This window comes from Mus musculus, chromosome 11 (genome assembly GCF_000001635.26).
Source record: "Mus musculus strain C57BL/6J chromosome 11, GRCm38.p6 C57BL/6J".
In the NCBI taxonomy this organism is placed as follows: domain Eukaryota; kingdom Metazoa; phylum Chordata; class Mammalia; order Rodentia; family Muridae; genus Mus; species Mus musculus.
In genome coordinates this window covers 88,166,711-88,190,848 of record NC_000077.6, presented here as the reverse complement: position 1 = coordinate 88,190,848, position 24,138 = coordinate 88,166,711, and the positions used below count along the sequence as shown (strand labels likewise).

Below are 24,138 nucleotides of genomic sequence, written 5' to 3'. Positions count from 1 at the left end.
GAGGCTCCAGACAGAAGCAGCCATTCCAGGGGACCATCTCCCGACCTTTAGCAGGTCCCTGACCATCCAGCGTCAGCAGAACACTGGACACAGTTCTGAACGACAACCACAGTGTTTCTTACGTTATCCTCTTAATAGTCACTGTGTGTCCTGGAAATGTCTTGTCAGTGGGGCTGCAAACTATTCAAGGTCAAAAGCCGGTTTGGTTTTCTGGTCAGGGCATCTGTCGAAGGCAGGCGTGATTATTGTTTGTCAGATAAATAAATGAATAAATAACCAAACTCTTAAAAGTACAAAAGCCAGGAGTGAGACAGCAAGTCTGTAATCCCAGTGCTTGGGAAGTGGAGACAGGAGGGTCTGAAGTTCAAAGCCAGCCTCATTTATATAACCAGTGCAAAGGTAGTAGGGTTAGATGATATAGAGATAGAGATAGAGATAGAGATAGAGAGAGAGAGAGAGAGAGAGAGAGAGAGATAGAGATAGAGATAGAGATAGAGATAGAGATAGAGATAGAGATAGAGATAGAGATAGAGATAGAGATAGAGATAGAGATAGAGAGATGCTGGTTTACAGGGGGAAACCATGTGCCCTGCCACAAGAAAACAAGAAAAGGCCACTGATACTTGATGTTCCAGCCCAGCACCTCTGGATCCTTGAAGTACCCATGATGGGTAATAGGCCTTTGCCCTAGCTGCCCCTGGAAACTGTGGTCCCAAGCCTTACCTCTTACTGTCCTTCTCTTAGGGCCTCTTCCACCTTAGGCACCTCCTGCCGCCTACCCCGGAAGTCTTCCTCTGAAAGGCAAAGGGAAAGGCCTCATCTTCCACTCTGCAGAACCTCATGTGGGCCCATCCTCAGGCTGGGCAGGGGAGCTGCTTGACCTCTGACCCTTTGCTTGGATCTTGACACCGCAAGCAGCAGTATGCGGGTACAGTAAAAGAGGCAGAGGCAACCTGGGCGCTGGCCTGACTCTACCACTGAGCACTGTGGCCTTGGCCAAGTCTCACCCTTGTCTGGGCCCTGGTTTTTCTAATCTATCAAGCAGGATAGGAGTGATAGACTATCCAGAAGACCTCAGGGCCCTCTGGTCTTTGTATCTGGTGTCTCCTGACCCTTTAAGAGCCTAATGCTGAGGGTTCATCCATGATTGGCCTAGAGAGGTCTTTTGACCCCTTATGACCTTTAGAAGGGGCTGGGTAAAAAGTTCTTTCTTTTTCTTTCATTTCCCTCTCTCTCTCTCTTTCTTTCTTTCTTTCTTTCTTTCTTTCTTTCTTTCTTTCTTTCTTTCTTTCTTTCTTTCCTTTTTTTACTTTTTCTTCTGGTTTTCCTTTTTTTAATATAAAAAAGATATAGTATTTATCTTTATTTAGTTATTTATTTAATGGATATGAGTGTTCTGTCCACATGTGTGCCCAAATGCCAGAAGAGGGAATCAGACCTCATTACAGATGGTTGTGAGCCATCATGTAGTTGCTGAGAATTGAACACAAGCCCTAGGGAAAAACAGCCAGTGCTCTTAACTGCTGAGCCATCTCTCCAGTCCCCTTCTTCTGGTTTTACAAGACAAGGTTTTTCTATGTAGCCCTGGCTGTCCTGGAACTCGTTCTGTAGACCAGGCTGGCCTTGAAATCACAGAGATCTGCCTGCCTTTGCCTCCCAAGTGCTGGGATTAAAGGTGTGTACCACTGCTGCATGCTAGACTGAGCCTTTCTAATTTATGGTTGTCTGTGTATGAGGTCTGCCAGTCTATCCCTCATTCCCTAGGGACCATTCTCTGGGAATAGTGCCTGGCACCCTGGGTTCCTCTTCAGGGATGATGGGAAGCAGGTGTCAGTGTGTGCACCTCATGACAAGGGACCACATTTCTGTGGGCCACCTGTCTGCCAACCCCTGACATGTCCCCCAGACTGAGTGCTCCCTTGCTGAATATTAGACCCTCAGGACCTCCTCTTGAAGGGTCACCCATCCCAAGCAACTTAGACTTCAACGTCCCCTGACCTGCCTCACCGTAAGCATGGCCCTCCACGTCATCCAGGAGGTTGGCTGTGGATGCAGCAGCCCCCAGCCTGCCGGACTGTTCAGGAAAACTATTCTAGAGACGGATGGGTACTGCGACAGCTTGTTCAATCTGCCTGTGCTCTGTCCTGATAACCCACCAACCTCAGAGGCTTCTACTATCCCTCCCGTTCCCAAACTGCCTAATGGTGTCCCTTCCAGGACCCTCTCCTGGGATCAATGGACCAGCTAGCCAGGCCCGACCCCTTTACTCTGCCCCCATCACTAGGGACAGGGAGAGTGACATTTCCCCCGTTCTCCTTCAACTACTCAGTTTTCAATATCCAGGGCCCTGTGGATAAGCACGGATGAGAACTTTGGTGTGAAGACAGGGAAACTTTTTTTCATTCAAAAAGCCAAAAGTGGAGGAAAAAAAAAAAAAAAAAAAAGCAGGCCTCTGGAGACACAGCTGCAGGGACCTATGAACCAGTTCTAGTAAAATTAGGGGAAGACTCGGTGATTTCAATAGGAAGACGATGTCTTTCTCCCAAAATGCAGATGACTTAAGGCCAAAAGTAAAGAAGGCACTGGAAGGACGGTGTCCCCGGGGAAAGGAACACAGGAGCTGATGACGGGGTTTCCTGGTTCACAAATCAAGGAGGGGCGGCCGCAGAGCCGCATCCCACTCCCGAGGAAGGTTCAGCCGGGATCTCCATCACTGTTGTCAGTGCTCCCCACCCCACCCCAGGGCCAAGCAGAAGGATACGACTGAAGCTTCGGTAAATGTTTCTTCTTTGACTTCCTCATTTTGGTCTTCTCGGAGAAGGCTCGGGCGAGTTCAAACAGCTTCCTGCGCGTAGCTGGGGCAGAAAGACTCGTGAGCCCTTAATGCTCCAGAGAGCCAGAGCATCAGATGGCTTCCCTCCAGGTTTGGGGGCAGCCAGGCAGAGCGCCACACCAGGCCCCTTGGGTGGGGACTGGGAAGAGGAAAGTGACAGGAACAGCAGACACCAGTGCCACCTAGGGAGCAAGTGCGCCATCCCAGGTCGGCCTCCGGGGGCAGCACAGGCCAGCACTCGTCAAGTACACAGCAGCCTGCCTCCAGACCAAGATCCGGGTATTCCTTCCCTAGAGGCGGACAACCACACAACCACGGCTCCTGGCTTTCTTTCCCGCTGCTGGCTGCCACGGCCTTCCCGCCCCTCCCCAGCCACCTCCACAGTTGGTCCTAGGATTTCCATGAGTCATCGGAAATTTTCCCTGAAATAAAACCTTGAAAGGCTCCAGCCTCATCCCCGCTGGTTATGGGTCTATGAGACTGGAGACGGGAGGATGACAAAAAAAAGCGGGCAGTGGGGCGAGGTTCCCCTATCCCAAAATGTCTGCCATTCCCACAGAAAGCAGACTCAGCCAGTGACTCCAGTCTCGGCCAAGTCCTCACGCCACAGAGAATGTGAACACCGACACACATTATTTTCCAACAGACAGCTGGCTCAAGAGGATTTAAACTTAATTTGTCTCCAGACTCAGCTGCAGAATAAAGTAAGGCAGGAAGGCTGAGGGAGCTAGCCTGTGATTAAAATGTCACCCGGAGTTCAGCAAGAGTCAATAGCATTAAAAATCTTCCGGGGGGGGGAAGGGGGGGCTCTCTCCCTCTCATGAGGCCACAGGGCCTGCCTCAAGAGAGCTGGGACAAGGAGGGGAAAAGGGGCAAGACTCACATTTTCCCATGTGTTTCAACTTGTCCCTGAATAAGGCATCTTCTGACACAGTGGGGTTGGTTTCACTGGTTCCTGGAAGGAGGAGACACCTGCTGAGGGACCAGGCCCATTGGGTCTCCGAGGTCCCACTAAGAGATAGAGTGAGCACCTGGCCAAGGCTCTAGGGAAGGAGGTCAGAGGATACCCTCCATCCCTGTTTCTGTCTGTTCTCTTATTACAGAACAAGTCCCGGCTTCTTCCCTGCTATAGGAGTTTAAGGCAAGTTGCAAGAGTACTTCTTTCTTGCAAGGTACATTTTCCTCTTCGGAGCAAACAAGGGCAGCCTTAAGATCTGCTGCACGTATGGGAAACTGGCTGGCCTTGGGTTCCAGCCTCTCTAGCAGTCCCATGTCCTCAAAGCCATGATGGTGGTTTGAAGTGAGCTGGTAGGGAGATCTATGTCTCGGAAATCCCCCCAGCCTGCATATCAGCCTTCTCCTGCACCCAGAGCAGAAGGTTAACCATTTGCCAGCACATCATGACCCTCTGTGCATCCTAACTCTCGTGAATTGAAGCAGAAAGGACAGAGAGCCAAGAACGCCTCCCAGATGCTGAACGGGAACAAGAGCAGGGCTCAGCCAAGAGTCAGAACGCAGTGAGCCACCTGCGTGGGTCTCTCAGGATCCTTGGGCTGCAGCTCACCGTCCTGTAACTTGGCTCATCCCGAGTCACCTTGTCTGCTAACTTCCCTTTCAGTCACTCTGATCCAGTTCAGCAGCTCCAGTGTCCCTTGTTAATTTGGAATCAAGGACAAGAAAACTCCCAGCTGAACATCTGGTGAGGCCTAAGCTCCTGGCTGCTTGCTTAGGAATCAGTTCTATGGGATTTTCTTTCTCTGAGCTGGGATTAGCGGGGGCACCTTACCCTTCTGTTCTTGCCTTCCCAGCTCAGCTGTGGGACGGAGGGTCTGCTCCTGAAAAACACACGGCTGATCCCTTTTAAATATGGATATGGGGTGATAGCAGGAACTGACCCAAGATTCAGAGTCCAGGAGCCAAGGATGAATACAGAGTCTCTGTTCACACTCCCAATCTAAGCTCTGCTATAGTCTATACATCTTACTAATACAGTCCTCACTCTGGCCTGTCAGCCCCAGTGCTGCTGGCACTGAAGGGAAGTCACATGTAGTCTGAAATGAGTTGGAGAGGCGGTCATAGGAGAGACTATAAAACCCTGCTTCTCTAGCCCTCTGTTTTGTTTTTTTAATGAATTTTAAGATATTTGTTTATACTTATGAGTACTCTATCTGCATGTATGCCTGCATGACAGAAGAAGCCATCTAATTCCATTATAGATGGTGTGAGCCAACATATGGTTGATGGGAATTGAACTCAGGATCTCTGGAAGAGCAGCCACTGCTCCTCCTCCTCCTCCTCCTCCCCTCCTCCTCCTCCTCTTCCTCTTCTTCCTCCTCCTCCTCCTCCTCCTCCTCTTCTTCTTCTTCTTCTTCTTCTTCTTCTTCTCCTCCTCCTCCTCCTCCTCCCCCTCCTCCCCCTCCCCCTCCTCCTTCTCCTCCTCCTCCTCCTTTTCCTCCTCCTTCTCTTTCTCCTTCTTCTTCTTTTTTTGGTTTTTCGAGACAGAGTTTCTCTGTATAGCCCTGGCTGTCCTGGAACTCACTCTGAAGACCAGACTGGCCTTGAACTCAGAAATCCACCTGCCTCTGCCTCCTGAGTGCTGGGATTAAATGTGTGCTCCACCATGCCCGGCTTTTTCTTTTCTTTTTCTTTCTTTTTTTTTTGGGGGGCGGGGGTTGGGGGGGGAGGGCAGCCACTGCTCTTAACCATTGATTGAGCCATCTCTCTGGCCCCTTCTCTGGCAGTTCTTGTTAAAGCATCTTGCACATCATACACAGAATTTCTCTTTCCCACACACGGCAGTGGGTGTCTCAGGGCAGAGAGCCTGCAGCTACTTAAGTGAATGAACCCTTCCCAGATTAAGCTCACCCTCTCTCTCTCCGTGGACTGGATACAGTCAACATGTATGCCTTGCCGTTGCTGGTGTACTAATTAGGCATTAAGCCTCATTAAGACAAACCTCACAAGACTCTACGGCCTTCGTCCTCGCAGTTGCTATTAAGAGACATGACATGGTTCGGTGTGTCCTCTGGTAGGACAAGATCCAGAAATAGTTGGGAGGTCAGCCAGCCTGTGGTAGGTAACCTACAGCTCCCAGGACAGCGAGAGCCTAAGTCCACTCAGTGAAGGGGATATCTCACTCCACAGGAGATCTATCTATCCCTTCTTGCTTGCTGAAGGGCCTCGGGTCCCACCCTTGGTCTGTTTCCTCATTCTACCGCTAAGTTCTCAATATTGAAGATAAAGTTGGGGCGTGGGCCCAGTGAGCCCCGCAGGCCCTCTCTCGGGACAGCAAGCTTACCGGGGACAGAGGAGGGAAAGCCACCGTCATTTCCAACCGCCGCATTGTTGGATTTGGATTTCTGGGATTCATATTTCAATCGGTCTGGAGAAGGAGACAGATTCTGTCAGGGAAGTGAGCTCCAGGGTGCCCGGGGGCACACTGAAGGCCGCAGGAGACTGAATCCCCCGAAGCACACAAGTATACATACACACACACACACACACACACACACACACACACACACACACACACCTACCAGCTCTTGAAGAACTTGTGATAATAGAAACAACTACCTACTAAGCATTTGCAATGTTGGAATGTCAGAATTAGCAGCTTTCTGAGACCCCAAACCTATTTGATTGTATTGTCTTAGGGTCTTAATATGGAGCCCAGGCTCTCTTGGAACTCATGGTTCTCCTTCCTTTGTGTCCTTAACGCTGGGCTTGCAGGTATCAGCTACATGTTCAGCCAAGCCAAGCCCCCCCTCTTTTTGTTTTGTTTTGTTTTGTTCTGCTTTTTGACATAGGGTTTCTCTGTGTAGCCCTGGCTGTCCTGAAACTCTATCTGTAGTCCAGGCTGGCCTCGAACTCAAGAGATCCACCTGCCTCTACCTCCTGAGTGCTGGGTTTAAAGGTGTGCACCACCACCACCACCACCACTGCCTGGCTCTAGTCACACCATTTTTTTTTCCTGCCTGTAGGCCTGCTTCCTCCAGCCCAGCAAGCCAGCAGTACAATTTGCTTCCTTCTTCCCCAACACCTCAGACTCCCTCCCTTCCCTCCCCTCTCCCTCCTTCCCTCTGTGACAAGCCCACCTCCTCAGCCCTGTCTCCAAACTTTACCTCAAAAGGAAAAGCAGCCAGGTTGGGGAGCAGGGTGACCCATCCATTGATCATGCAAATATCCTGCTCTAACCTCCATTCAGGACCCTCCCATTCTGTCACCCATAAAGCCAGTCACCTTGTCCACAGGGATCAAGACATGGTATCCTTGACTTGTAGCTAGAGGTTGGTAGGAAAGGCAGCATTTCTTTCCCTGTCTCTCAAGCGTAGACTAATTAATGCTGAGCTCAAACAGATATGCAGGGCAGGGGAAATGGCCCAGTGAGCACACCCTCTTCCTCTGGGTTCTCAGGTGTCCCCAACCCGCACTGAAACCCGGAGCTCCTGAATGACCCAGGGAGGCCCAAGTTCAAGCAGGTTAGAAAGTGCCTGGCATGCCCACATCCAGCAGGACGCCTCCTGAGGGAGGCCCGAGGCTCCTGCCCTTGTCACTCTCTTCTGCGTGGTGAGGCTTGGTGCCCACCTCTCTCCAGGGCGAGGAGGAAGTCCCGGTTTCGCTGCAGCTCCTTCATGAATTCCTCATTCTGCAGGAAGAGGGCAATTCTCTCATCTTCCAGGTACTGTTTCCAGCGGCTGTCTTGGTCACAGGCCATGGGCCCTGGCGCCGGAGGTGGGCCTCCCTCTCCACTCATAGGCTTGGAGCCCCCGGGGTGACCCTGAGGAAGAGTGAGCATACACATCACCTACTTAAATCCATGTACAGCTGTATGCGCAGGTGTGCTTTCCCAAAATCCTCCTGTCTCATCATGTAGTCCCCTCCTCCCAACGGGACCCAGTCACTAGCCAGAATTCACTGGATAGCTCAGAACTGCCCATGCAGCAGAAGCAGGAAGAACATCAAAAGGACTTTTCCTCCCAACCTAGGGTCACCTCATTCCTTCTTTTGGAACCTAAATCATCCTGAAAATCAATTTGTAAACAGCTCAGCCACCTGTGCATGGACTCCCAGTCTCACATGTCCCTCTACGCCAGCTGCATGCCCCAATATCAGGGGCATCTTCTGAAAGAAGAGCCTATGGAAAGGAAAGCAGCAATCCCACCATTAGCTACCCCATTTCCCTCCCTCCAGCCTGAGGTGATGGTTGCAGCAAAAGAGCCAGGCCAGACGGGAAGCGAGGCTGTAGGTTTGCCTTTCTTTCCTTACAAATTCTAATCCACAGAAGCAGCCCAGCCTGAGCTTGAAAACCAGGAAGTAAAACTGGCTGGTACAGACCATGACAGATGTAGCCCAGGAGAGATGCTGGACAGGCAGGCAGGTAGGGTGGAGGTTCGAGGGCAGCCTCTTACCTGAATGCTGTCCATCTGCTGGGGAAGGATTCGGAGGAAGTCATCCGGGAGGCTGCCCAGCAGGGGTGGGTTCCAGTTTCTGTAGCGTCTCTGGCTTGCAGGTTGTCCGGAGCCTGGGACATCAATCCTGGGGGATGAGAGGTAAGGAGAGCAGGGCATAGTCAGGCTTAGCCATAGCTCTGTTGGCCCATCCCAGGCCCTTGGGCAGATGGAGATCTTGCTCAGAGTATCCAGTGCCTACACCGCTTTCTGAACAAAGGTGCAGGCATGCATTCTGCTGAACGAGGGAAACAGCAGACCAAGAAGGAAGGCAGCCAGTCAACATTGCAGACTTACATACGGACTTTCTGAATGTCCCCTACAGACTGGGGGGTGGGGGGTGGGGGTGGGGTCAGACATTTCTGTGCTATGTCCCTAGCTGGCACAGTGCTGGACTGTTAAATAATAGCGATCACACCCCACACACCCCCAACAGCAGACAAGTAGCCTGCCGACAGCCCGTTCTGTCCTCGTTTGTTGAGGCGGGAGCTCCCTGAGATTCCTGGACAATAAGCAGGTCTGAGTTCACATTCTGGCTCAACTATAGCCAGCAAAGGGGAGGGAACATTGAGGAGCCCCTGGTACTTTGTTATAAATTCTAGATCTTGCTGCTCTCCTGCCCAGGTACTAAGACACTCACACACACTTTCACACACACACACACACTCACACATATACATACACACACTCACACATATACATACACACATACTCACACACACACACACTCTCACACACTCACATACTCACACATACACACTCACACACACATATACACTCACAGACACACACATATACATACACATACACACACATACACATACACACTCACGCACACATACACTCACACACACACATACTCACACACACACTCACACACACACATCCCCATGAGCTGCAGCTTGAACAGATGGAGCCCAGAGTTAGGGTCTTGTTCCCAAGGGGTTCTATGGGGCCTCTCTTCCCAGACAAGGTGTGTCTGTGCTAAGCAGCCAGGACAGGAGAGGACCAAGGGCCTGGCTGCCCTGACCCCAGGCTCTATCCCAAGCCCAGGCCCGAAGGAAGCCTGGAGCTGGGCCAGGAGCTCCAGGACTCCCCAGCAGCCTGCTGCGTGGCAACCGCAGGACACGTGTCCTGCTGAATCAGGGAAATGACACATGGAGAAAGCAGGCGGCGGGGAGGTGGTGGGGGCCATGCTGGGCTCGGCCTGGCTTTGATTTGGCCTCCAGCTCCAGGAATCCCTCCACCCCCTCACTGGAGGGGAGCTTTTCCGTCTGCCGCTAACTTGTGGAAATAACTTCCTTTCCTTTTTCTATTTTGGGCTGGTGGCCCGGTGGGTACGAGGGGAGGGCTGAGGGGAGGGTGGGGGCAGCAGCAGACGGATAACCAGCTGCTAAGTGCTAGGGGGAGCTCAGCTCGAAGCCAGAGACACACATGGATATCCAGAGAGGCGCCTGCAGGGGAGCCCAGGGCTCGGTCTCCTCCACATTGCTCTGCCACTTATGTCCCTGTCCCAAGCTCTGGTTCCCTCCCAAGGCCCATCTGTCAGTCCCACAGACACCACTTCCAGCCATAATGGAAGAAGGCTTGTCTAGGCTTCGTTTGGGGCAAGGTAAACACCCCAACTCAGTTATATCTGGAATCCACCCAGACTGCCCAGGGAGAGTCCAAACTCTGACTAAGACCCTTCTAGCTTTTGTATTTCTGGGATGCCCAGGGGATGAGGGTTGACATGGGGAGAATTCCTTTTCTTCCAGAGTCTCCCGGGCTGCTGGGCACGGGTCCTGGAAAGTCCATCAGTCATCCTCCTCCGAACCCTGGGGTGAAGTCATCCTCAGCTGCCTGACTGAGGGAGGGGGCCAGCCCAGGGCAGGCAGCCCGGCAACTCCATTATGGTTGGAAAGGAATGGGAGAAATGAGCTGCTGAGGTAAAACAATTTCCACACAAAAACAGCAGGCGGCCTGTGGAGGGGCCTCCTGGGCTGCTGGGACTCAGGCAGATGGAGAGAAGAACCCAGCAGCAGTGGGGGAGGGGAAGGAGACCGAGGCCAAGAGGATCTTCAGGTACTGAGTCCCTGGAACCCCTAGACTTGAATTTCAGGCTGAGGTGGATGATGACGTCATGTGTAACCACAGGATGTTGGACCACCTACCTGGCTGGGAAGGATCTCAGACATGCGCCTTTCCAGAAAGGGGGGGGGGGTTAGTGGAGTCTGGACGTGCAGCCCACGTGGGCGGGACCCTGTCACAGGTCACTAAATGATGTAGCTGCATCATTCAGGCAAAACCTAAGCAAAGGACCCTAGCAGATGGGCCTGCGTCTTTGGATCCTGCGGGACAGTATCTGAGCTCTGAAACTGTCCTGTTACCAGGCTCATCCCAGGGACATGGTGACAGAAAGGGACCAGACCACTAGCTTCTCTCAAACCTAACCTTCAGCGGCCAAAGATTTTTAGAATACCAGTCTACCAGTGCCCTGCCGTGGTATAGTCCCACGGAGTCTCCTGTAGTTGCAGGGTAAGGTGTGTGTGTTCTTTGGAAGCTCCACGGAGCCCCCATGACCGACCCATGTTCCTCTCTGCTCACTGATGAACAGCTCCTCGAGATGGCCCCCCTCCCTGCTTCTCCTGTGCGTACACCACTCCCTCTGTTTAGAACAGAGTCCTGTCCTCAGTCTCACTAAAGTAAGGAGGTGTGGATGGCAGACCCTCGCTTGGACAGCAGCTTCTGGGCCCCCATGTTTGTGGTTCCTGAAATTCTGATCTACAGTAGAAGAGCCCAGAGGACAAGCAACACACACACACACACACACACACACACACACACACACACACACACACACACACACACACACTGTAATTGAAACTATTTAAGTACTTTGGGATAAACATTATAGTTTGGTCTGCAATGTCCCCACAGGCTTGTATGGTTGAACTCCTTGTCTGCAGTTAGTGGCACTGCTTTGAGAAGCTACTCTTTACAGGTGGGATCTAGGCCACTAGGGGCAGGCCTGGAAGGTTGCACCTGCCTCTGGCTCTAAACCAGCTCTCTCTGCTTCCTGATGCAGGTGATGTGAAAGGCCCACGGCCCTGTTCTGCCACACCTTTTCCTGCCACAGTGAACTAAAATCCCTCTCACACCATGAGCCAAATAAGCCTTCTCTCAATCCAGTCCTTGCCTTTGGGTGTTTTGCCACAGCAACATAAATGAAATAGAGGATTGAGACAAGCAACGACACAGAAGTCAAGCCAGGTGGTGGTGGCTTTAATTCCAGCACTCAGGAGGCAGAGGCAGATGGATCTTTTGAATTCTGGGCCAGCCTGGTCTACATAGCTAGCTCTAGAACAGGCAAGGCTGTACAAAGAAATCCTGTCTGGAGGCAGGGTAGGAGGAATCAAAAGAAAATCATTTAGCACCAGTACCCCGGAGCTCTTGACTCTAGCTGCATATGTATCAAAAGATGGCCTAGTTGGCCATCACTGGAAAGAGAGGCTCATTGGACATGCAAACTTTATATGCCCCAGTACAGGGGAACGCCAGGGCCAAAAAAATGGGAATGGGTGGGTAGGGAAGTGGGGGGAGGGTATGGGGGACTTTTGGGATAGCATTGGAAATGTAATTGAGGAAAATATGTAATAAAAAATATTAAAAAAAGAAGAAGAAGAAAGAAAATCATTTAGCTCTCATCTCCGTAAGCTGCTCCAGGCGTGACCTCTCTGGCAGTCTCACGAAGGTTCTAACTTTCACTCCCCAGCCTGCATCTCTTGTACCACCTGAGAACTCCATGGAGGACCTCTACCCCACCCAGCTAACTTTCCAAACTCTCAGCTTCCTAAGCTACATACAGTCTGACTTCTCAGCAGGGAGGAGAGGACATAGCGATGAAAACCCAGTACGATGACCTGGGTTCACACCCAGCCTTGGCCACTGGGGACAGCAGTAACCCTCTGGGGCTCAGCTTTGTCAGCTGTGAGATGGGCGACTGCACTGCTTACCACTGAAGTCCTTAAGTCATCGAGTAAAGGACCATGGCCGTCTCTGGCACACAGCAGCTGTTCTTACTGGCTCTCCAGGCTCCCCACTGTCACTGTTCTAGGGCTCTTAAGATGTCTAGAATTGGGGGATCACTATAGCACCCCCCCATCATCTCCTCTCACCTTGTCTGTCATTCTAACAAACAGCAGCTCCTGGACAAAGCAACCACACCTAGGCTCTAACATCTGCCAAACCCAGAGCCCAGAAAGCAAGCTCTTCACGTACAACGGACCCCACTGGCACTAGCTTCTTTTTAAGCTTCCAAAGAACAAGAGTCTCAAAGCTGAGACAAGTCTCCCGGGTCCTTGCTGCCCACTCTCCCGTCTCCCGTCATCAAACTAACCCAGAAAAAGACACATCTTCACATGGCTTTAAAATCCTCTCAACATCACTAGCTGAGGGGTGACAAACAGTCATCCCACTGGGGACTGACTGACAGCTACCTGGGGGTGCTGGGGTGGGAGGGATGCTGAGGTTCATCTTGCCTCCGCAGGAGACAGCACAATGATTAATTACTGATGTGTCCATGGGCTGGGGAAAGGAAGGGTCAGTACAAAATTTCATGAGCTCATCTTCCTACCCGTCCTCTCCCTTGATTACACATTCCAAGGACCCGGAGGCTGTGCCATATTTAATTAACTATATCCCATAGGCATATGCTGCTATAGCTAACTTGTGTTTGCTCTGCGGGCACTTTAGAGACAGCCATCTTCTCTAGCCTTCCTCTTTATTTTTAGGATCCTTTTACACTGAACCTGGAACTTACTGACTGGCTAACTCAGCTGGTCACTGAGCTGCAGGGAGCTGCCCGTCTCTGCAACTCCAGCTATTGGTGTGACAGATGTGGCCTGCTGTGCTCAGCTTTTACATGCAGAGGGCTAGGAATTCAAGCCCAGGCCCTCTTGCTTGTGCAACAAGCTCCCTGCCTCCTGAGAGACATTTCCCCAGTCCCACAGGGTTGAAGTTTTGAAAGTTATCCCAGGTGTCCCGTGAAAATGTCTCTTGCCACAGTCCAAGTGTGCAGTTAGTAGAATAATGTCTGGTGGGGGCCGCCAATTTCCCACTGTGGTTTATACAACCCCGACTCCTGTCTCTGTTTCTCCCCACTGCGCTCTGAGACAAAAATGGACGCTCACCGGGGAGGTGGGGTCGGAGGAGCCATCAGGTAAGGCCTGTCGAACACGTGCATGTGGTACGCTGGTGGTGAGTACACAGGCGGGGGCTCTTCCTCAGAGCTATCGGGCTCCAGAGTCCTTTCCAGGATCTAAGTCAGAGACAATAAAGAGAGACGTAGTAACAGTGATTGATTCGGATATGAATAACTCATCCTTGAACCTCAGTGGCATTGGGATGAAACAGAAGGATGATGGCCGAGGACGTGTCCTAGGAGTTTTGTGCATTGCTGCTAGGAGCTACTCCTTGGCGATGCTGGCCTTAGGTATTAACACTAACACATGGCTACCATGACCCCTCAATTATACTTAGCAAACAGGACAATGCACTGACCCAAAGGATCGTTTATGGCAGCAGCATCTATCCAAGCAATGCTTGAGCGCAGCAAAACAAACACAGGGTGGAAGAGAGAGACTGCAAGGGTTGGTGTACTGGCTAGTTTTGTGTCAACTTGACACAGCTGGAGTTATCACAGAGAAAGGAGCTTCAGTTGAGGAAATGCCTCTATGAGATCCAACTGTAAGGCATTTTCTCAATTAGTGATCAAGGGGGAAATGCCCCTTGTGGGTGGGGCCATCTCTGGGCTGGTAGTCTTGGGTTTTATAAGAGAGCAGGCTGATGTCCTAGAGTTTTAGAATCCCAGTATTTAAATCTTAAATAAGCTGTTGGAAGTATCTGTCTCATCACATAAAATAATGTTTTATTTCATGCTTTAACGAATGTGGGTTTGCATTTTAATGTTCCCTTTCAGCTCTAGATGCATTCCAAATCCCTTTTGTTTAGTGTGAGCTGTGAGTTCAAGTGTGCAACAGTATAATTCTGTGTCCTGCTGTGTAGTCATCCATTTAAAGTTTTAAACTCTCACTTCTGAAATGTTCACTAAGACTTGAGAGGTGTGGGCACAGTGTATTATTCTATTTTGCCAAAAAAAAAAAAAGAAAAAAAAGAAAAAAGAAAAAGAAAATAAAAACATGAATATGTAATGTCAAAAAAAAAAAAAAAAAAAGAGAGCAGGCTGAGCAAGCCAGGTGAAGCAAGCCAGTAAAGAACATCCCTCCATGGCCTCTGCATCAGCTCCTGCTTTTTGACCTGCTTGAGTTCCAGTCCTGCATCCTTTGGTGATCAACAGCAGTATGGAAATGTAAGCCGAATAAACCCCTTCCTCCCCAACTTGCTTCTTGGTCATGATGTTTGTGCAGGAATAGAAACCCTGACTAAGACAAATTGGTACCAGGAGTGGGGTATTCCTGTGACAATCTGACCATGTTTTGGGGAGGGCTGTGGAAGGACTTTAGAACTTTGGGCTTGAAGATTCAACCGTTGTTAAGAGCTCTGTCGGATGTCGTGTAGGAGCTTGGAAGGTAATGTTGAGAACACTGCAGAAGATGGAGCTCTGGTTTGTGAAATTTCAGAGGGAAAATTAAAAACTCTTTTTAGGGCCATTGCTGTTTTGATTGTGAAGATTCTGTAGTTCTGGTTAGCTGGGGCTGAAGAATCAGCTGTGATTAACAAGATACCAGAACTACCAAAGCAAAAACTTTGCATTACTGGGACTATTGATGCTGGTTAGCTAGAGCTAAGAAATTAGCGGTGATTAAGAAGAGACCAGCATCAATGAGGTGACATCTTCTGGGAAGTGTTTTCTGAAAGCACAAAGAGGCTGTGTTCCAGAGATGGCCAAGGTTGTACTCCTGCTGCAGCGGGACTTGGTAATATGTACGGGTCACCCAGGTGGTACTGGTTTTGAAGGCATGAAGGGGTCACGCAAAGCAGCTGAGGCTCGGCACTGTGAGAGGCCATGGAAGGCCATTGGTGAAGGTGCAGCCTCAGTTGCAATTGAAGGCCCAGGACTGAAGGGGTCATGCAGTGTTTTGGAGATGCCAGTACCATGAGATGACCACCAAGAGCAGCAGCAGCAGTGGGGTACAGGCATCTGGAGCCTAGAGATGACGCGTGTGCTACAAAGGGCATGGCTGGAGAAGTGACCCAAGCCCTTGGAGGAGTCCTGAGTTGGATCCCAGACATTGGACAGTTGGAGACTGACTTTTGCTTTTGATTGTGACTGTGCCTTGATATTTTACCTCTTGAAGGAAGAAACTGTTTTAGTGGAGCCCACAGTTAAGAGACTTTTAATTGTAAAAAGACTTTGGATTTTAAAAGAGATGGATATTTTAAAGAGATTGAAATTTTAAGAATATGTAAAGGCTGTGCGACTTTTAAAGTTATTTAGATCTTGGGGATGAATAAGATTGTAAGGGTTAAGGCTTACTAGTGATGTTTTTGTGTGTCAAGTTGACAAGGGGTCAATTGTACTGGCTAGTTTTGTGTCAACTTGACACAGCTGGAGTTATCACAGAGAAAGGAACTTCAGTTGAGGAAATGCCTCCATGAGATCCAACTGTAAGGCATTTTCTCAATTAGTGATCAAGGGGGAAAGGCCCCTTGTGGGTGGGACCATCTCTGGGCTGGTAGTCTTGGGTTTTATAAGAGAGCAGGCTGAGCAAGCCAGGTGAAGCAAGCCAGTAAAGAACATCCCTCCATGGCCTTTGCATCAGCTCCTGCTTTCTGACCTGCTTGAGTTCCAGTCCTGACTTCCTTTGGTGATCAACAGCAGTATGGAAATGTAAGCCGAATAAACCCCTTCCTCCCCAACTTGCTTCTTGGTCATGATGTTTGTGCAGGAATAGAAACCCTGACTAAGACAGTTGGTGAGAATGGGAGGAGGTGCTGGGGACTCTGGGGCCTGTGGAAGAGGTTTATCTGGGTGCCTATCACATGGTATGTACATGCTATGCAACCTCAGTGGACTGCACACTTGAGACCCTGTGTCCTCTGTACTCTTCTCTGATGATGTCATCTATACCCTCCTTCGGTGCACTACTATATCTCTTCTCTTAACCCCAGCCTGGCAAGTAAAGGCCCATTTTATAGATGAGCACATTAAGGCCCGAGTGTGTTTTATTTGTTTTGTGGTATCTGGAATTGAATGCAGAGCCTCAAGCACATGAGGCACGAACTCTACCAGGGAGGTACAGCCTAGTTCTTTTTACTTTTGTTCTGAAATAGTGTCTCACTAAGTTGTCCTGGCTGGCCTTGAACCTGTCTCATTACTTCTCTTGGGAAGATGTGAAGAAGAGAGAACACCAATGACTGGCCAAAGAAGTGATCTCACCCAAGTCTAGGAGTGCCCCCACCAGCACCACCACAACAGTTGTATCACCAAAGGCCCAACCAAACACAGATAGGATAACAACCTCTTGAAAGCTGCATAGAGCCCCCACCCCCACCCCCAGTTAGCTAACCCCTTGACTACTCCAGCATCTCTCGAATCCATCTGCAGCTGGAGCAAAAATGCAACCCACTGGGAGGTGGCTATAGGAGAGAGGGAGGGGCTAAAACCACAGGTGACCCTCTAATGACCCTCCTGCCTGCCGTGAGGGAACAGGCCCAAGCTTGCTGAAGGGCTGGTGTAGGAAGTCAGAGCAGTTCTGACTAAGATGGTGTCACAGCTCAAAGGACCGCAGAACAGACCACTTCTGATCCTCCTGTCCTGTCTGCTGAGAATCAGATAACAGGCCCTGTGAGGCCGATGACTGGTTAATAGGGCAAAAACACCCACTGGCTTTAGGTCGGAATCTTCAACGAGGAGGGCTTTGCAGTCACGCCCTCCCCTCAGGCAGCCTGCACACCTAAGTAAGATAGATGCTCAGGGTGAGCAGCCTAGCTGCCTACTGTCCCTCCGGACCCTTTTCTCTTCACTGAGAAAGCAGGGCAGGGAAAGGTTAAGGACAGATAGGGTGAAGCCAACTTCCTGTGATCCAGTGGATATGAATCTGCCGCCCCCCCCACCCCCACCCCACCCCGAGGCATCTGGGCAGATCCCCAGCACACCCCTCCCCCCACCCCTCCCCCACAGCTCAGTCCCCACTTTCTCAGAGACCAAAGAACCTGGGAAGGGCTCAGAGACCCTGACTGACTCAGACCCTAAGTCCCCAACCCTGCTTGAACCCTGGGTTTGGAGAAGACACCCCTAAAGCTATGTCTCTGCTTCTTCTGGGCCAGGTTCCATTGATACAGCTGACTCCTAACCCAGCTGCGCCCAGAACAAGAAGGCTGGCAGAGACTCCCTGGCAGTGAGCACACTGCAATGCTCTGCACGCCAGCCTGACCCAAGGAGGCTCCCGCCCTGGAATGCGCGTTCTTTCCTGTGAGACAGAAAGTATTTAAACAGATGCTTCTGCAGAAGAAGAATGAGGCCGCCTGGCTGGCCAGGCCACTGCACTGCTCACCCCACATTCCACCAGGAAGGAAAAGGATGTGGGGGTGGGGAGATGGTGTGAGGAATGGGCTCCTGGTGACACCCCGTTGCCTAGCACAGGAGGTGCTCAGCAAGATCCTAGGGTACCCAGAAGACTGGCTGCTGCCTCTTCCAGCCCACACACCCCTATTTCTGACAGCCATTGGCTCTGAGGGACAGGGTCCAGGCCTGGTGTGGTGAGAGGGAGAGGAGCAGAGCGCTCCATGAATTTCTTCTGATCTGTGGTGTGCCCCCAGACTCAAGGAGCCCAGGTAGGCATGCGGGCCCTGTGTGAATACACTACAGTGCAGCTTCCTGGAGCAGCAAACACAGCCCTCTAGAGAGCAATGCTTGATAGTGGGGAAGAGGCAGGTGGTGAGCAGGCCAGTAAGGAAAATCTGTAGTCCCAGAAATGGAACCCCAGCGTCTTTGTGCCCCCCCCCCCATTTCTAGCCACAAGGAGCTTTTCTGGCTCTAAAAGTTCTGTGGTCCCCTAGCCCAACTCACTGGGTGATGAGTGCCAGCCAGGTGTTCCGGAGGCTGGGAGGGAAGCAGGCTCTGGGCCATTTATCTGACAGGAGCCGTTTCTCTGTGACAAGGATACCCCTTGAGCCAGCCCACCATCCATCAGCCTCGAGAGACGGGGCTTTCTCCAGTCAGTAGTTATTGTCACTCTTACTACTGCTCCTCAGAAATTTTCCGCAGCACTTTGCAGTGGCTCAGGAGCTGCCTGCTGATGGTCCCAGGCAGGCCTCCAAAGGTGGGGGTTGGGAGAGAGCCAAGGATGGCCCAGAAGGGGCTCAACGTGGACAGCAGATGGCTTGGGAACAGAAGCGCAGCACAGGATGGCTGCCCCGGGGGCTGAGGAACCCTTGCAGAGGTCGGTGATGCCATAGGAGCTGTGGGCAAAGCAGGATATGCCCCGCTTGCCAGAATCCAAGGACCAACAAGGCCATAGAGAGTCAAAGCATGCAGGGAACGTCCCAGCTCACACTGAAAGAATGCACCTACACGTGCACACATGCACGTGAACTCGTGCCTCCCTTCAAGGAGAAGCGTCTGGATTTTTCACTGTTCTTTCCATTGACTAATCCAGGCAGGTCAAAGGGGTGTTTAACAGAGGGAAAGGGGACAAAAAGCTGAGGCGCAAAGACATTGTCAACGGGGCTGATGAGAAGATGGCTCAGTTGGTGTTTGCCACACAAGGTCTTGGGTTCAATACATGGTACCTGTATAAAAAGCTGGTGGCCCCCACTAGTCATGCCAGTCCAGGGGAGGTGGAGACAGTAGAAAATCCCTGCAGCACCCTAACTACTAGCTAGCCAGCTCTGCCCCACAAAACCAAGGTAACTGGATCCTGAGGAACAACACCCTAAACTGGTCTCTGGTTTACACACATATACACACACAAACACTAGTATCATCTACTCATTGCAAACATCCCCCTTGTACCACTATGTGCTTGGAGAGAAAATACCACCACACTGGCTCAAGTCATCCTTGCCCACACAGCTTCTCCATGGAGAAAGAATCCTAGCACTCACTAAGGGAGGGAGGGGGAGGCAGGAGGACCAAGGAGTCTGGGTTTCTGCAGTCAAATCTAGCCCAGAGTTCCCATGTAAACACAGGTGACTGACTGCTCTGGTCAAGTTTGAGAAACACGAAAAGATGTATTTCTGAAGCATTAGAGGTGCCCAGCACAGGCTGGACTTTGGGGAGAGTGGAGTTCAGGTGGGCCTGGTAGAGCATGCTTGTCATTCCAGCTACCCGAGGGGTTGAGGCAGGAGGATGGAAAGTTCAAGGTCTGCCTGAGCTACAGAGTAAATGTAAGTCTCTATGTTCCCTGCCCCCTGCTCCTCTCCACCCCGCTCCCCACCCTCCACACAGGGAAATCCTGGGCTGGGGGTGTGGGCATAGGGATTGCAGGGCATGTATGAACCCCTGGGTTTAACCCTCAGGACTGCAATAAGCCCATGTAAAAAACACACAACCTACTTATTATATTTATAAACTATATGCCTAGAGTGGGCAGATCTACCACTACACTAATCTATTCCCCAGCTACGAGATCCCTTGTTACTTGTGGCTTCTCCAGGCCATGTGGTTCTGCTCCATCTACCTTCCACCTCCTATTTCTCCATTGTTCCCTACCCTTCCTCTACTCTCTAAGACCTCCACCTTTCCCTTCCATTGTCCAACCACAGGCTCTAGCCTTTAATTGACCAGTTAGAATGGGGGAGAAGAATCACAAGAAATTTCCTGAATACTTGGTCCACTCTTCATCTGGGCAGCCTCCCTTGAAGAAACAGAATTAACATCACAATATAAACCCAGGGCAACCCACAGCGGTGGTACACAACTTTAACCTCAGCACTCAGGAGGCAACGATAGGCAGATCTCTCTGAGTTTGAGGCCAGCCTGGTCTACAGAGCAAATTCCAGGACAGCCAGGGCTACACAGTGAAACACTGTCTTGAAAAACCAAAAGGTCTTTCTTGGAAAGTACACACTGGAAATGCTAGGCTTGGAACTAGGGGTCAGGATTTTGGAGTGGGGCTTATATTAAACAAGCACCTTAGTTCTTAGGACTTTATCCAGGGCCTTGTGCTATCCCTAGCATACAATTGAGTAGGTGCTTGTTTGCTGGGTATTTGTTGAATGAGTGCATGATTGCTATCCATAATATTGGTCACTGACTGATCTTAGGTTTCCTAAGGGGAGATGCTTGTTATTTGACCCCCCTACCTCCCCACCCCCAACCCCCATACCTCCCACCCACCACCCACCCCGCCTTCTGTGGCTGTGGCTGTTGCTGTGGCTGGGAGCAACCAGAGCCGCTAAAAGAGGCTGGACCTCTATTGGAGGTGAATTTTCCCAGCCCCGCCTCTACCTCCGGTGGGATGCTGTCCTCTGAGTCCGAGCTGTCCTCATAGGCGCTGCCACCACCCGCCTCCAGGTTCATCTGTAACAGCTGGTCTATGGTGGCATCCACCGCTCCGCTGTTGGCACGCAGCACGCACTCAATGATGTCGTAGTCCATGTTAGGAAACATAGTCTTGAAGTCGTCCATGGCCTGGTTGAACTCGAGGCGGCGCACCTGGCGGGCCGGCCGGCTGTTGTTGAGCTCCTGAGGGGCAGTGCTGCCATCTCCAGCCCCTGTCCCGGCCCCGCGAGCCCCAGTGGCCCCGCCACCGCCGCTGCCGCTGCTGCTCCTGCGAAACAGGCTGGTCATCTTGCAGAGCCACTGCGGGAGAATGTTTCCAACAAACCAAGAAGCCGCTGGCCCGGGGTCCCTCCGTCGTGGGCCACTTGCTTGCTCCGCAGGCTCGGAAAACTCACTGCAGTGCTTCCTCCTGGAGGGAATGCACGGCCCGGGCTAGGGGACAGGGACCAGGGTGGTGGCGGCATGCGGACCTCGGCCAGGCTTTAGATGGACTCCAGATCATCCGCATCCTCGAGTCATCCTGGCACAGGGGGCTGCAACGGACTGACGGTGTCACCTGAAATGAGGGACAGAGGCAGGAGCTGAAGCAAACGAACCTGAACTCTTTGGTGGTCAGCTGTTAGGAAATGAGGGTAACCGCAACCTAGCTTCTCTCTGTTTTCCCTAGTTTGGATGCTGGAGATAGAACCGGGAACTTTGTGCATGATAAGCATGTTAATATGTAAATATATATATATGTGTGTGTGTATGTATATATGCTTACATACACATGTATACATATATAATCTTTCCCTATTTCTTTATTTTGTTTTCTTTTTTGTTGTTGTTTTGAGATAGGGTCTCATCGAGCTCATATTGACTTCAAACTCAAAGTATAGCTGAGGCTGTCCTTGAACTCCCTCTGTAGACCAGGCTGGCCTCCAACTCACAGAGATTCACTTGCCTCTGCCTCTTGAGTGCTAGGATCAAAGGTGCACCTCCATTGCATAGCTTGTCTTAAACTCTTAATCCCGGTGCCTCAGCGTTCTACAGTCCTGCATGAGCCTTCCAAGGGCTGGGATTACAGGCATGCACCACCATACTGAGCTTCCCAAACCTGTCGTGAGGAATATTGTACTTCTAAGTCTTGTTCATGCTCCATCTCAGACCCAGTTCCCTGTCACAGTTAACCTAGCCCGTCCCCAAGGCTATCACAAGGATGTGCACAGACAGGACTCTAAGACAAGTGTGATTAGGGACTGAAATCTACAACAGAACACCACCCGGCCCTCTCAGAGCCTGGCATAGAAATGGTAACCAAGGTGATGTCACTGGTAGTGTAGACAAAGGAGACAAGAATGTCTGAAAGCACTCCATCCCGGGCTGGGGCTGCAGTTCACTGGGTGATGTGTTTGCCTCACATGCATGAAGTCCTTAATTGAACTCCCACCACAGAATAAAACCTGACTAGGTGAGGCAGGAGTGTAAGCCCAGCACTCCCACCTCCTGAGGCAGACACCAGAGGATGAGAAATTCCAGGTCATCCTTGAGGTTTTTGGTCAGCTTAGACGAGAGAGCTTGTCTCAAAGAACCAAAACCTGGAGCCAGTGAGATAGCTCAGTGGGTAAATAAAGGTGCTTGCCACAAAGCCCAATGGCGAGAGTTTAATCCCTGGCATCCTCATGGTGTAGGGAGACAACTGACTCCTACAAATTGTCCCCTGACTTGCACACACACACACACACACACACACACACACACACACACACACACACTGCAAAGCAATAAAAAAAAAATCTGACTTTCTCCATCTTATCCCAAGATTGAATTGGTTCAGCAACTTGTAGAACAGTGCCAGGGTCTCACTCTGTAGCCCCCCACTGTCCCCATCACTCTGTAGCCTCTACTGTCCCCAAGGTCAGGCTTCCTCTGCCTCTGCCTCCTTACCACGGTACTGTCACATGCAGCTCCTCTAAAGGTATTCTTAAGCTTGATGAACCAAATGTAGGCCTAGTCTCTGTTTTCTAGGATGGGAGCCATGGCTTTAACCACGGATGGAGAAACTGTCCCGGGAGCAAATCCTTGTCACACTCAGAGTAGCCATGCACTGACTGCCATGACAGAAAAGATTGGGTCAGAGGGAAGCAGGGACGATGTGGTAGTGGGGAGGCACTCCACCCAGGATGGGAAGACCCATCAATGCATCCATACAAACCTCCAGGTGAGAGGTCATACTCAGGAAGTGGCTTCATGTACCTACAACACTGAGGTCTTAACACCTTACTTCCCCCCTTTCCTCAAAAGGACATGAACATTCTTATGTTTGTTGCTTTTTTCTCTATGTAACCCTTGCTATCCTGGTAATCTCTCTGTAGACCAGGCTGGCCTTGAACTTACAGAGATCCACCACCTAGCTCTACCTTCCAAGTGCTGGAACTAAAGGCATGTGCCACCACTGCCACCTGGAAGACATAATATTTTTAAGTCATCCTATTCTGGGTGCCTGCCTATTTCCAGAGAGGTGAATTGATTGGAACTTTAAAACACTTTTTTAAGTTGGGCAGTGGTGACACACGCCTTTAATCCCAGCACTTGGGAGGCAGAGGCAGGCAGATTTCTGAGTTTGAGGCCAGCCTGGTCTACAGAGTGAGTTCCAGGACAGCCAGGGCTACACAGAGAAACTCTGTCTCGAAAAAAACCAAACCAAACAAAACAAAAAAACTTTTTAAAAATTACATTTATTTTGTGTGTTTGTGGGAGGGAGGGCGTGACACACATGTGGTCAGAGGACCAACTCCTGGGGGTTAGTTCTCTCCTTCTACCATGTGGGTGGGCCCTGGAGATCAATAAGTCACCAGTCTTATTGGTAAGTGAAGTGCCTTTACCTCCTGACCATCTTGAAGGCATTTTGTCTGTTTTTTGTTTTTGTTTTTGTTTTTGTTTTTTTAGACAGGGTGTCATGTAGTCCAGGCTATCCTTGAACTCACTATGTAGCTAAGGATGATCTTGAACTCATGGTCTTCCTGCCTTCACTATCCAAGTGCTGGAATTATAGCCATATACCACTGTGCCCACCTGATGGGTTGGATTTGAAAGTGGGAAATTACAAGCATACAGGTTCTGAATAGCTAGTGGGCACTGAAGTCCCTTCCTGCCCTGAGAGAACTCCTAAATGAGATCATGTGCCCACACCATGTGTAGGTATGACATCCTTACACATGCTACCATGCGCATAAGTTTGTTTTGCTATGTAATTAAACCATAACTTCTACTACTGTACCACTACATTTATCTACTTAATGGCACATTGTAGGCATCGTCCCACATCACAACAGAGACCCACCTCATCGCGTGACATGCTTGTCAACTAAGTGAATCAGGAATTACCATCCCACTCCCTCTATTTCCTGCCTGCCCAGAGGAGCAAGTCA

At 50.7% G+C, this 24,138-nt stretch overlaps 1 protein-coding gene across 2 annotated transcripts in view; it reads right to left on the bottom strand.

Annotated features, from left to right (window-relative positions):
• Cuedc1 (CUE domain containing 1) overlaps positions 1 to 24,138 on the bottom strand; it is a 94,995-nt gene that overhangs the window by 3,292 nt on the left and 67,565 nt on the right. The window contains exons 2-10 of one of the 2 annotated variants that reach the window (NM_198013.3): positions 20,675 to 21,284; positions 13,452 to 13,579; positions 8,242 to 8,368; positions 7,418 to 7,610; positions 6,132 to 6,215; positions 3,717 to 3,788; positions 2,762 to 2,855; positions 2,008 to 2,066; positions 724 to 794 (exon numbers count right to left, since the gene is read on the bottom strand). In NM_198013.3, coding sequence (NP_932130.2) covers positions 727 to 794; positions 2,008 to 2,066; positions 2,762 to 2,855; positions 3,717 to 3,788; positions 6,132 to 6,215; positions 7,418 to 7,610; positions 8,242 to 8,368; positions 13,452 to 13,579; positions 20,675 to 21,016 — 1,167 coding nt within the window. In that variant the 5' untranslated portion in view covers positions 21,017 to 21,284 and the 3' untranslated portion in view covers positions 724 to 726. Of the gene's footprint in view, positions 1 to 723; positions 795 to 1,998; positions 2,067 to 2,761; positions 2,856 to 3,716; positions 3,789 to 6,131; positions 6,216 to 7,417; positions 7,611 to 8,241; positions 8,369 to 13,451; positions 13,580 to 20,674; positions 21,285 to 24,138 lie in introns of those variants that run through there. The other variant, NM_001172099.1, reaches the window with a different exon arrangement.